A 14,006-nucleotide genomic window follows, 5' to 3' on the forward strand; every position below is an offset into this window, starting at 1 on the left:
GGCACTCCACCACTTAGGGGGTCGTCTGCTGCACCATGTCCGTAGGAATAACCCACCGCTACCCTACACGTGACCCCTGGGTGGTGCTTAAAATGCAACACAACTGGCAACCGTACTGTCTTTTCGAAGATCTCACGGTTCTAATTACGCTTTATATACAGTACAATAACTCTTTATTGCACACCAACACATAGCAAGCAGTACAAAAAACACAGGTATATACTTAGAGACTTTCTGAGGTAAGCAATAGGCGGCAAACGGCTCCTGCTATGTCTCGCTGTGCTCGAAAAAAGTCTCTGCACGTCCCAGTCCCAATCAACGGTGCTTCTAAGCGCCAACAATTTATAAAACACGTGGGGCCTTCTGTCCGCTTTGCTCTTTGAACATAGCAGGCATTAGCCAAGCTAAGACAGAAATGTATGACTAGAATTGCCAATGACAACGATATAGACATCATACTGCTACAGGAAAATATCTATTATTGGGCTATTATAAAAAAATACCTAACCTAACCGAGTCGGTTTTGCCCTGAACAAGCTAATTCACTCGCTTGATAAAATTATGCGTACTCATTTTATAACGGTTTAAGTTATAATTAACAATGTTATGAATATTTCAATTATGCGGATTCATTATTATGCTAAATAAGTGTTAGTTATGCTTCTTTAAAATTATGCAAGTTCGCTGTTATGCACAATTATGTTATGCCAAATCTGTTATGCGAATACATATTGGGACAGTTAATTATGCGAAATAAGGGGCACCCCGCGTATTCGCTTCCCTCTCGTGTCAATTTAAGTACACACTAAGTACGCATTACTTTTTTACACAGAACTAGGCTTGGGTTTGACCACAATCACGCTTTGTGGTAAGCGAAAACGTCGTGGTCTAAGAGAGAGAGATGGAGCACGCTTGCCTTATAAAGATGCGTTCACCCTAGATTTGAAGACGGCTATTTGTTGCTATTATCAATACTAATATTATAAATGCGAAAGTGTGTGTATTTTTGTGGGTTTGTGTGTTTGTATGTTTGTCCGTCTTTTACGTCAAAGCGGAGCAACGGATCGCGTGATTTTTGCCATAGAGATAGTTATAGACATAGGCTACTTTTTATCCGGAACAATGCACAGTTCCCGAGGGAACAGCGCGCGATAACGGATTCTACGCGAGCGAAGACGCGGGTAAAAGCTAGTTATTTTAAAATTCATTCCCAGTGCAAATAAAACGCTCTGGTTCTAACAGAACTGAAGTATTTATTATTAAACACAGACACACAAACGCATATAAGGCAAGTTTACAAGTAAGCGCAATTGATGACACCACTGAGTATGTCGTGTATCGATCGGATTATGGTTTTTTTATAATTTATTCAGTAAATAGGCCGCAATGGGCACTTTTACACGTCATTTTTTAAACTACCAGCGCTTTCGGAAAGACCATCATTGCCAAGAAGAATGCGCCACAAGAAACTTGGCAGAAAGTCATTACAATCACAACAGTTGCTTGAAAACAATTTAAAAAATAATTATTGATAATCATATAATTTATTGCAATATCGTTTCATATCAATAAAACCAACGTTTGATGACATAATAGCAATCGATTCCTTACTTTTGTTTTTTGTAAAGATTGCCTGGAAGAGATCGCCTCTGAAGCGATAAGGCCGCCTATTGCTTACCTTAAAAATCTCTACGCACTCCCATACCAACACCGCATCAACTCAAAATAATACACCATTTTAATTTGGACTTAAATCAAATTTCTGGAAGGTCTAAATTAAAATGGTGTATTATTTTGAGTTGATGCGGTGTTGGTCTGGTACTGTAATATGTGTTGATGTTCAATAAAGAGTTATTGTATTGTATTGTAGTAATACAAATGTGTTTGTTTAAAAAACACACGCTGTAAAATAAAACGCATGTTTTAAATAAACTTGGTTAATCATGGGTCTGTAAGTAATTCACCATTGGGAGGGTGGAAGTCCATTAGCGGCGGATATATTACACGATAAAGTGGGCTTTAGGCGGTCAGACATGTTATATTATTGTTTACTAGCCTTTCCCGTGACTTTGTTCACGTGGACTATTAAAGATTATAGGAGGCTTGGTTCATTAAAAAGCTTTTGACAAAATTATCATTTCTACCCCGTGTGGTCTGTGTGGTCCCGTGTGGAGTCGAAGCGTTGGCAGGCCTGCAACCAGGTGGACTGATGACATCGTGAGAGTAGCGGGAAACCGGTGGATGCAAGTGGCGAGTTGTCGTTCATTGTGGCGTTCTAAGGGGGAGGCCTTTGTCCAGCAGTGGACGTCTTCCGGCTGATGATGTGGTCTCGGGTTAGAATTACACCTCTCCATCTGTCACTATTGTACCGGTTTGTCAAAATTAAAACCTAAAATTGCTAAAAGTGGCTCCGAAGCCGTAACATTTCGTGTGCCCTGCCTACCCCATTTGGGAATACAGGCGCGATGTTTGTGTGTGTGTGTGTCATTTCCAAACCAATTTTTCAAATAATTTCATTTGCGAATTTACTCATACTCCTTTATTGGCTACTAGCTGTTATACCCGCGACTCCGTCCGCGTCGAATTAGTTTATAGCTATCCTGAGAAAACTGTGCAATTCTCCGGGATAAAACCTATCCTACCTTTTCCCGGGACTCAAACTATCTGTAAACCGAATTTCATCTACATCGGTTCAGCGGTTTAGACGTGATGGATGAGATAACAAAAAAAAAAATAAACAAACAGACTACAAAACTTTCGCATTTATAATGTTAGCGGGATGGAATAATTATTTACGCGGGCGGAGTCGTGCTCAACAGCTAGTTTGATGATAAAGTTGCAAGCAACAACAAAATATACACGTGTCGTGTCGGGTAGATGTAACTGTCTACCACTTATGGCTGTGAAGCAATATGCTCCCACAAAGCAACGGCAACGAAATAAATTACCACAAATCAATCAATTCCTTCACGTAAATGTCGTAGTTCCACATGCAAAGCAGTTTCACAAAAAGTTACATAGCATAATCGCTTCATGATTTGTCCATAAAATATATGACAAAATCGTCTCTTGAATGGCACCCGTACACGCCAAGGCGTGATGGCCATCAAAAACGCATTGGGTAGGCGGCTAGGCGCACACCCACCCTTCGCACCATACAATCTTCTTTACATACGTACATAGTATAAAACAGGCGCTATATGTACGCTTAGATCTTTTAAAACTACGCAACGTGTTGAAATGTTGGTGAAAACCACTATAAAAAAACTTATGTAACCTTAGCGCATTAAATTACAACTGCTAGAATCCTGAAATTCGGCGCGGGTTTTTTATGCAACGTTAATGAAATTCACGATGCTATTTTCGGGAATTTATGGAAAAAATATAAAAATAAACATTGTCTTATTTTTTTAGACCAATGCCAATTCTAAAGAGATTATTTTTAAGGAGGATTTATGGAATAATAAAAAAACCGGTTAAGAGCGTGTCGGACACGCCCAAAATAGGGTCCCGTAGCCATTACGAAAAAATTGGGTAATATTTTTCTAAGGATTTTGTTCGATCAACTTGCGATTTCTATATGTACGTACCTACGTTTGTAGCTATACCACCACCCGGCGAGCGTCTACCGTAATGATTTGTCAGTTGCAATAAATGCATCAGCAAACTATCACCTGTGATTCTTTTACTCACACCTTCACTCCAAAATGTACCTTATTGACTAGTACATATGGTCCATCGACCCAGGATATTACCTACAGTGATCTATTTTACGGAGTAAAGTTAATGTAATTTGGAGTTAAATTTCGACAAATCAATGTAAATAAGTGGACAGTTTTAAAGATTTGAACATTAAAAAGTGAATGAAAGTGCAAAGAAAGTTAAACGTATTGAACAAACATTTTGTTACGGTGAAGACTTTTCAAGAATAAATATTTATGAACTTAATGGAACTCAGTGATTTAGCGTGTGGCAAAGGACAGTGAAATAGTGCGTTATGAATAACTAGCTGCGAATTATTGTAAGCGGTGAACATTATTGGCAAGAAGTACTTACGGGCTTGCGTTTACCCTACGCGTTAAATACGGGACAAGAATATTCTAGAACGTGGTTGTTATTCTTCGATATTTAATACAATTTGTTAGAAATTGTAGTAAAAATAGAAACTACAAAATGGAACAAATAGAAAAACGTATATTACTTCAAGTCGATACCTACGAAAAGGTGGAAAAAGCTTACAGCAATTATAAAAAATCACCGAAAGATAGAATAACAACTGGGTACGTACAAGGTCGAATGGATGTTTTGGATACTTATTGGAAGGACTTTCGGGTATCCCATGAGAAAATAGTTTTGTCAGTTCAAAAGGAGGACAGGCAGCTGTTATCGTATTTTGCTGAAGATACATTCGATAAGTTTGAAGAGCTATATTATTTATATAAAGGAGATTTGAAGACTGCGTTACTGAATTTGAGTTCTGAAACCTGTAAAGGGAAGCCACCCGGCCAAATTGACGTGAGTAAGCCTAGTGCGTCGAATAGTGAAGTCAGATTGCCTCGTATATCGATACCTACTTTTAATGGGAACTACACAGAGTGGCAATCATTTCATGATCTTTTCGTGGCGTTAATTCACAACAATGGATCCATAGAAAACGTGCAAAAATTACACTACCTTAAGAGTAGTTTGACGGGTGATGCAGAAGTCTTATTACGACAGTTTTCAATTACTGGAGATAATTATGCCGACGCATGGTCGATTCTGAAGAAACGATACAACAACAAAAGATATATAGCCAATAATATTTTCAAGAAGTTTTTTGGACAAAAGGCGCTATCACTCGAATCGGCTACTGCTATAAAACAACTGTTAGATACGACTGTCGAATGTATAAACGCACTTAAGAAGCTGGGTTTACCAACTGAGGAATGGGACGCAATTGTCGTGTTTGTCGTCGTGTCCAAGCTGGATGTTAACACTCATAAACAATGGGAAGAGACAATTAGTGCAGATAAGTCGGATGATTTACCTAAATTAGAGACGCTAAAGTTATTTTTGGAAACTCGGTTTCGCATGCTAGAGATGGTTGAACCTGGAAGTAAAAATTACAAACCTGTCAAGCCCAAGACTTTTCATGCAACTGCTAGCGGCGGAGTCTTACAGTGCGCATTCTGCAAGGAAAATCATTATATACATAATTGCAAACAATTTGCCAAGTTACCCATTGATGAAAGGTACAGCTTCGTGCAAGGCAATAGCCTATGTTTTAATTGCCTCATACCCAATCACACAGTGTTCAAATGCAAACAGCGCACCACGTGTCAAATCTGCAAGAGGAAGCATCACTCCTTATTACATAGAGAAAAGAAACGATCAAGCGAAGAAAAACAGGCTACAACTGCAACTGTTGAAGATCATACACAAACAAATCAAGAAGAGATACAAACCAAGGTCACGGGGCACGTGGCAAACAGAGAAGAGCCAGGTCAGAGTATTTTGTTAGCAACAGCACTGGTAGACGTCATATCAAGTTCAGGTCAGTCACACGTCTTCCGTGCTCTCATAGACCAAGGTTCAGAGGCGTCGTTCGTGACTGCGAGAGTGGTTGACTTACTGGGCCTTAAGAGGACTGAAATCAGCGGCATCGTCTCAGGAGTTGGTGAAGGTAACCATGTGTCTCTTAAACATTTAGTAGATTTGCATCTTAAGTCTAGGTATAACAACTTCTCTTTAACTGTAAATGCATATGTGTTAAGGTCATTAACTCGTAGGTTGCCTGCAAGAGAAGTCAGAGGCTATATTTGGCCTCAGCTTAAAGATTTGGAATTGGCCGATCCCACCTTCAATGTACCGGGTAGGATAGATATTCTGCTAGGTGCTGACGTCTTTAGTAAAATCATCGAAGAAGGCTTAATGAGAGGACCAGGTAATGTAGTCGCTCAACACTCTCATTTAGGGTGGATTTTGTCAGGAGAAATGAATGTTGATCCTTGTAGGTCAGAAAATATCACAAGCCTCCACATCATAAGACAGGTGGAAGAAGACAACAATCTACTGAGGAAGTTTTGGGAATTGGAAACAGACCTTTATACAGCCAAAAGAGTTTGGTCAAAGGATGAAAAAAAATGCGAAGATATCTTTAAGACAACAACAAAAAGAAACACAACAGGAAGATATGAAGTACATCTACCCCTGAAACAAAGTATTGAAGAAACACTGGAGGTCTGCGGAGACACAAAACAGCAAGCCATTACAAGATTTAAGCAATTAGAAAGAAAGTTCAGGAAGAATAACAAATTAAAAGAAGAATACACAAAAGTTATCAACGAATATCTGCAATTAGGTCACATGAAGAAGGCTGAAATAGAAAATGAAGTAAAGTCAATTTACCTTGCTCATCACGCTGTAGTTCGAGAAGATAAAGACACGACCAAGCTACGCGTAGTTTTCGATGCATCAGCAAAGGGTTCCAATGGCCGATCCCTAAATGACAGTATGTTGGTAGGCCCCACGTTACAACCTGATCTCCGTACACTAATAATTCGCTGGAGGTGTCACAAAATCTGTGTGATAGGCGATATCGTTAAAATGTATCGCCAAGTAAGGATGACCAGCAAACACACAGATTTACAGCGAATTGTATGGCGAAATGATGATTCGGAAGATCTAGAAAGTTATAGATTACTCACGGTGACTTTTGGAACTGCAGCTGCACCTTATCTGGCCGTACGTACTCTTCTTCAATTGGCAGACGATGAATCTGAAAGATATCCACGTGGCGCAGCAGTAGTAAAGGATTCCTTTTATATGGATGATTTGATGACTGGTCATGAGGATTTATCTGAAATAAAAAACATTTGTCATGAAGTTAATAAGTTACTGAAAGCTGGTGGCTTCCTTATGCAGAAGTGGTCAAGCAACTCAGACGAATTGTTGAAGTTCCTGCAAGATGGTAACAAAGAAAAGGAAACAGACAGTATGGAAATAAAACTAGATAAGGTGATTAAAATACTAGGACTTACCTGGGACCGGAACGTCGATATGTTTAAATTTACGGTCACCTTACCAGAAGTTAGAAATCCTGTAACAAAAAGGTTAATACTATCAGATGTCGCTAGTCTTTTCGACCCCTTTGGATGGCTGGCTCCAGTTATAGTAACAGCCAAGGTCATGATACAAAAATTGTGGCTTTGCAGTCATGGATGGGATGAAGAACTGCCGTCTGAGTTGGTGAACGAATGGATGACCTATAGGGAAGAGTTAAACGAGTTGCAAACGATTAAAATACCACGCTGGATGAAGATTACGTCATACTGCAAGGATGTACAGCTACATGGTTTCGCAGATGCTTCATCGGTGGCTTATGCAGCAGTAGCCTACGTCAGAGTCGTCGATGACAATGATGATGTTCATGTAACCATAATAGCAGCCAAGACGAAGGTAGCGCCCCTAAAGCAATTGACGATACCACGGCTCGAGCTATGCGGTGCAGTTCTACTTGCAAAGCTTTTACATGAACTCTCGACTTTGCTGAAGATACCTATGAATAAGACCTACGCCTGGACAGATTCAATGGTAGTCTTAGCCTGGTTGCAGAGTCAGCCAAGTCGTTGGCAAGTGTTTGTCGGAAATAGAGTATCAGAAATTGTACAGCAAATAGACAATGATAGGTGGCGACACGTCCAGTCCAGAGACAACCCGGCTGATCTTGCATCCAGGGGAGTTAGAGCAACCGAGCTGGAAGCTCAGGATATATGGTGGTCAGGACCAGAGTGGTTGAACCGCAATTACACTGAGTTTACAAGGACTTCTATACCACAAACGACGTTAGAGATGAAGAAAACATTTCACCTTAACTTAGAAGATACACCAATTTGGGAAAGGTTTTCATCTATGTCAAAACTGAAGAGGGTACTGGCTCAATGTCGTAGATTTCTCAACTACAAGAATAAATTAGAGAGAGAAGAATATTTAACAGTGGCTGAAATTAACGAAATTGAAGTTAGGTTTATAAGATTTTACCAACACACAGTTTACGAAGACGAATTCAAAGACCTGAAAGAAAACGGTAAAATTAAGTCAAGGAGTCCGCTAATCAGCCTCACACCCTATTTAGATAACCAAGAGCTATTAAGAGTTGGAGGGCGTCTTAACAATGCTCCAGTACCAGAGGAAACTAAACACCCTATCATTATCCCTGCAAAACAACACATCACAAAACTGTTGGTAAAGGAGGCTCACATTCGAACTCTGCATGGTGACATACAAGCGGTGATGACCTATATTCGCAGTAAATATTGGATAGCAGGCCTTAAGTCGGCTGTCAAACAAGTCACACGAAATTGTAAAATATGTGTGAAGGAAAAGGCAAAAACTCAGCAACAACTGATGGGACAGTTACCGGCTTCAAGGGTTACTCCTCACCGTGCGTTCTTTAACAGCGGCGTTGATTACGCGGGCCCCATCCAGTTGAGGACATCAAAGGGCAGAGGCCACGCATCGAGGAAGGGCTATATCTGCTTGTTTGTCTGCATGTCCACACGAGCAATACATTTAGAGGCTGTAACAGATCTTACATCACAAGGTTTCATGGCAGCATTCAAACGATTTGTTGCCAGAAGAGGTCATTGCTCGCATCTGTGGAGCGACAATGCCACTACCTTCGTAGGCGCTGACAAGGAGCTTAAGGAGATATTCTCGAAGAATAAATCAAAGGTAGCCAGTGAAATAGCGGAACTTTTGGCCAACGACGGCACGACCTGGCATTTTATACCAGCGAAATCTCCAAATTTTGGTGGGATTTGGGAGGCCGGCGTACGGTCCGTAAAGCGACATCTCAATCGTATCAATGGAACTACAAAATTGACGTATGAAGAAATGTCAACCCTATTGGCTCAAATCGAGGCTTGTCTAAATTCGCGCCCTTTGTGTCAACTGGATGAGACATTAACAACTTTAAATCCACTTACACCTGGTCATTTTTTGATCGGAGAACCTGTAATGAACGTTCCAGATACAAATTACGAAGAGAAAAATATTAATTTACTCACCAGATGGCAGTTTATACAAAATAGAATGCAAGATTTTTGGAGGAGATGGAAAGCAGAGTATCTCAACACCTTGCAACAACGACATAAGTGGCAAGGTACAGTAAAGGCACCCTGTGTTGGAGATATCGTCATTATCAAGGAAGATGATATGCCTCCGGCGAAGTGGCTGTTAGGTAGGATAAAAGCCTTACATCCTGGCACTGATCATTTAGTGCGTGTTGCCACAGTGCAATGCAAAGGAGATCATCTTCTTAAAAGACCACTGTCAAAATTAATATTGTTGCCCAAATATTCGAATGATTAGTAGGTATAGTGAATCATCCATTTAGTAAAGTATAAATGGAAATATTATACTGTATAAGAGGGTGGGCGGCCAGTTTTAATTTTAAGTTATTAATTAGTCCATATAGTTCCATCCAAATGTAGTGTCGTGAGTCCCTTTCTACATCGTGTACCTATATACATATGCATAATTACCTCTTGCAGATAGCGATTAGTGTTAAAATATTTGCTTTGCTCAAGTTTATTTTAAAACCTTGGAAAAGGCTAATTTGTCTCCACAGAATTAATAATTTTATTTATATTTTTTATTTTAATTTGGTACCTTATAATGTGTTTACGTAGATTAGCTTGTTTGCCGGTATATTATTTTATTCAATTAAGATCATAATATACACATTCCTACAGTCCATTCATATCGAACCTTAATTAGCAAGCAAGTTGTTTTTGTTAAGATGTTTATTACGTAACATGAACCGTTAGGTTATAGCTTATAAAAATTAATATAATAGTTTATATAACCTTAAAATGTAGTTATATACTACTCAATTTATTGTTTCTTATATGGTCTGCATATTCCAATGAGGAGAATAGGTAATAAATAAATAAACCAGTTAGTCTATTCAAATTCAGACTGTAATTCTTCTACATTCATGCGACTATAAAATTGTTAGCTATGATGTTCTTATGCGAAAAATTAGGTGATGGGATTTTTTTACCAATTTTCCTTAGTTTAGTTATAAGTATATATGTAAGGTAATGCATCTGTTCAACTACCTACGATATCTTGCTTGATTATTAGATTAATACTTTAGGTAGCAAGCTACTTCGTTGTTGAACCTAAAGCATTGCAATTGATATTTAGCTTATGGTTTTTAATTGTTAACAAAATGTTACTCATTCACTATAAGTTCCAAATAAAATAGTTATTCAAACCGATTAAGCAAATGTGTTCTAAGTGCTTTGAATAAGTTTCGGAATGTAGTGACCCAGGCCTAGTTAACCTTCATGTATCCCTGTGGCCACTTTATTTTATTAGTGTGTTACTTAGTTTTAGTGCTTAGTTAAAAACTGTTGTTTTTGGTGGGCGGTATGTTCGATCAACTTGCGATTTCTATATGTACGTACCTACGTTTGTAGCTATACCACCACCCGGCGAGCGTCTACCGTAATGATTTGTCAGTTGCAATAAATGCATCAGCAAACTATCACCTGTGATTCTTTTACTCACACCTTCACTCCAAAATGTACCTTATTGACTAGTACATATAGTCCTTGGCATACTAATGTTCTGCTATTTAATATTCTGCAGAAGTATATTCGGCGATAAGAGTGGTCTGCTATTTAATATTCTGAGAAATGGCTATTAGGTATTAGAACTGATAGTTATGCAAAGTTATGATTATACAAAAGTATCATTCGGCTAAAAAAAATTGTGAGATACCTGTTATACGAAGTGGATTTCGCAGAATCGATATTATGCAAGATAAAGGGAACCTGTATTGATGCTCGCACGGTCTAGATTCAAAGTTAAAATAACGTAACCAACAAAAAGTTTGAAAACATCCGACTTTGTCACTTCAAAGTTCAATATCTCAAAAATGGCTGAACTGATTTTGATGAAACATGTCTAAGAACCATTGATAGAAAACCTGATTTCAAATAAAAAAAAAACCGCATTCAAATCGGTTCACCCGTTTAAGAGATACGGTGCCACAGACAGACGCACACAGATACACATAGCGGTCAAATTTATTACACCCCTCTTTTTGCGTCGGGGGTTAAAAACATAGAGTAACTCTGGTTCGCACAAGACCGCTTACAACATACAACACAAAACAACACACTTATAAGTATACTCACATACTGGTACTATATTTCCAGAAACACGGGCATAAAATGATGGGGGCGCTGATCGGGCTGCTGGCAGCGTCGGTCGCGGAGTTCCGAGCAGCCGACAGCTCCTCCCTCAAACACCTCGCAAACGTTTCCTGTAAGTAAATAAATAGCCAACAATTTTTAACCTAGCCAACGCTTACTTCAGTCAGCTCGGGTTAGACCTACAAATCTATGTTTTGTTTTACAGTCGCCGCCGAAGATACCATAGCTACGGCATCGGCGTCCATGTTTTCCCCACGGATGGATTTTGAACAATGGCGACCGTTGACAGGCCGTGGCGACCCGCTGCGGAACGACCCGACATACGACTATGAACCGCCTGTGCTCGAACGCGTGCACTACTGGGCAGAAGACACCAGGCTTGAACGAGAACATTACCCCGAAAGAAAATCTGAAGTCCTCATGCTGGGCGTATCATCTAGGAAACCAAGCATCGGCGCTCGCCAGCCCCCACCACCGTCCCGGCGACCCCACCGCCCGGCGCCCCCCAAATACGAAGACTTCCAATACAAGCTCAGTGACCACTATCACATGACTATCTTAGTACCACCGCCGCCTCCGCCGCCGGGCCACAAAGCGCCACTCTTCATACTTGGAGATGAAACATCACCACCACAGACTCCTCATCCAAAACCTACTGAACTTATATACGAAACAAGAGACACTACAACGAATGTTCCAGAACATCTCACCTCGCTGTATGCCCTTCAGGAATCAAATCTAATCTACCAATCATCGACTACAAATCAAAATTGGATATTAAACTCTAATCACACTAAATCGAATTACAGCTCGGTAAGCAGCGATTACGCAGGATGGGGACCCACGACTCCACTAGACGAAAGTGACGTTAATGATACACTAAACTTCATCCTAAACGATCATTTCGACTTGTCGAAACAGCCCTACGCATTCTACAAACCGATGTTGTCCGAGGCTCCTCCTCCGCCACTCGTAACTCGAAAACCAGTAGTGTTGCCGACGTTTATCCCAACAGCACCACCACGCACTGAAAAGACCGCGCCCCCACTCACAACCTACACTGAAGCTGCAAGCACATGGACAGTATCTGAATCATTTACTGAAACTCCAGAATATTACGACGATACAACGACTAACAAGCAAACAACACATTTCCTGCCAACTCCGACTCCTACTTCTCGACCAAGCACCGAGAACCCTCTATTTTCGACATGCTAGGCTCCATGATGAGCATGCCTCTAGTGAATGGGCCAGAAAGACCCGAGGACAATCTTTACGCGCATGCATCAAATAATATACAAGTGTTCAAAGATCAGCTGACAGAAGATCCTTCCAAACTAGAGACGATGCAAACTATGCAACCTCCACCAGTTAGGGAAACTACAGAAAGCACACTGGACACACAACCTGCTAACGTAAATCCATTTGTGTCTAACAGTTTCAATCACAAAAAACCCGCGTCTAGTCACGATCCCTACCTGCACATGCGCTACACGACGCCAAAAACTACAACTACTGTTGAGACTTCTGAACAACGTAAGTCAACGACGGAGGCTCCCGCCGTACCTATGTATCTCATCATACAAGGACATTCAAAAGTCAAAACGTATGGCTCAAAACCAAAACCTATTAGTCATAATAACGATATAGATAACGAAATACCGAAACAAAATGAAACCAACGAAGTAAAACATTTACATCCAATTAAAGACAAGATTAAACATGAAAAACCGGCCGCATACAGGACAAGTAGAACACAGAACTTAAAATCTTTGCTGGACAACGGCTTTGGTTCCATCGAAATTCAAGAAACTAACTTAGGCATCAAATACGACGTAAGCGATGGAAGCGATGTGCCCGTGGAAATATATAGGAAAGGCATTGTAGATAGCGATGTGGATATAGATAATTACAAAAATAAGAAGACCAAAGGCACGCGGACGAAAAGACAGGTTGGCTTGGATGATTTACTGCCGTTTGACGAGGACAAAATAGAGGAGTACGTGTTTGATTTCCTTAAAAGTCAGAGGAATGACACGGGGATTACGGGGCTCATTGCGCAGGCGGTGACGAGCGACGCGGCCGCCAGCGTCGTCGACGACCTCGAGGACGATGACGACGACGATGAAGATGACGATGACGATGATGACGACGACGAAAGATGAACTCTGTCACACCACTAGGTAATTTATTGAAATGTAATTAAGACTATATTGACTGACCATATTAAGTTATTTTCGCTATTAATAAATATAGTTACGTCTTGACAATGTACTTATATTTACTGGGCCCATAACCTGTAAGGAATATTAAGGTACCAATTGCGGTCCTTACAAAGTAAAGTGGTATGAGAAGAGACCCGTTATTGTTGCTCGCCTTAAAGTATTGGAAGACTGTGATTTATATAAAATTAATATATTAGGTAACAAATCAGATAAGGCAGGTATTGTAAACATGTGATTTTATATTCTTACAAACCGGGCTCTGATTAAACTCGAATATGTAATTAGATACTTTCCTAATTGTAGCAGTAAGAGCCGGCATCGAGCGACACGCCAAGCTCAGCAGATCGAAGGTAAACTCATTACTTATGCGAAGTAAGTAGCCCAATATCTATTGATGGCGATGTGAAAATTATTTTCTTCTTAATTATGTAGGTTCAGCAGCAGCGTACAAAAAAACTGCAGGTTGTAGTGAGGCGCGGCCATGTTGGGCGCTCCGGCGCTCCCGAGCCGCGGCGGACGCGTCCCACTAACACACACTTCTTAGTTTCTTACCATCCTTTTCGTGGAAATA

The 14,006-nt window shown here is 40.2% G+C and overlaps 1 protein-coding gene across 1 annotated transcript; it reads left to right on the forward strand.

Annotated features, from left to right (window-relative positions):
* The first annotated feature begins 11,218 nt into the window (after positions 1-11,218).
* On the forward strand, positions 11,219-13,500 carry LOC141431570 (uncharacterized). The gene is given in 3 exon segments (XM_074092745.1): positions 11,219-11,322; positions 11,416-12,387; positions 12,390-13,500. Coding segments are annotated over 3 exon segments (2,052 nt in total). The 5' UTR covers positions 11,219-11,228; the 3' UTR covers positions 13,376-13,500.
* The last annotated feature ends 506 nt before the right edge of the window (positions 13,501-14,006 follow it).

This window comes from Choristoneura fumiferana, chromosome 10 (genome assembly GCF_025370935.1).
Source record: "Choristoneura fumiferana chromosome 10, NRCan_CFum_1, whole genome shotgun sequence".
Lineage (NCBI taxonomy): Eukaryota > Metazoa > Arthropoda > Insecta > Lepidoptera > Tortricidae > Choristoneura > Choristoneura fumiferana.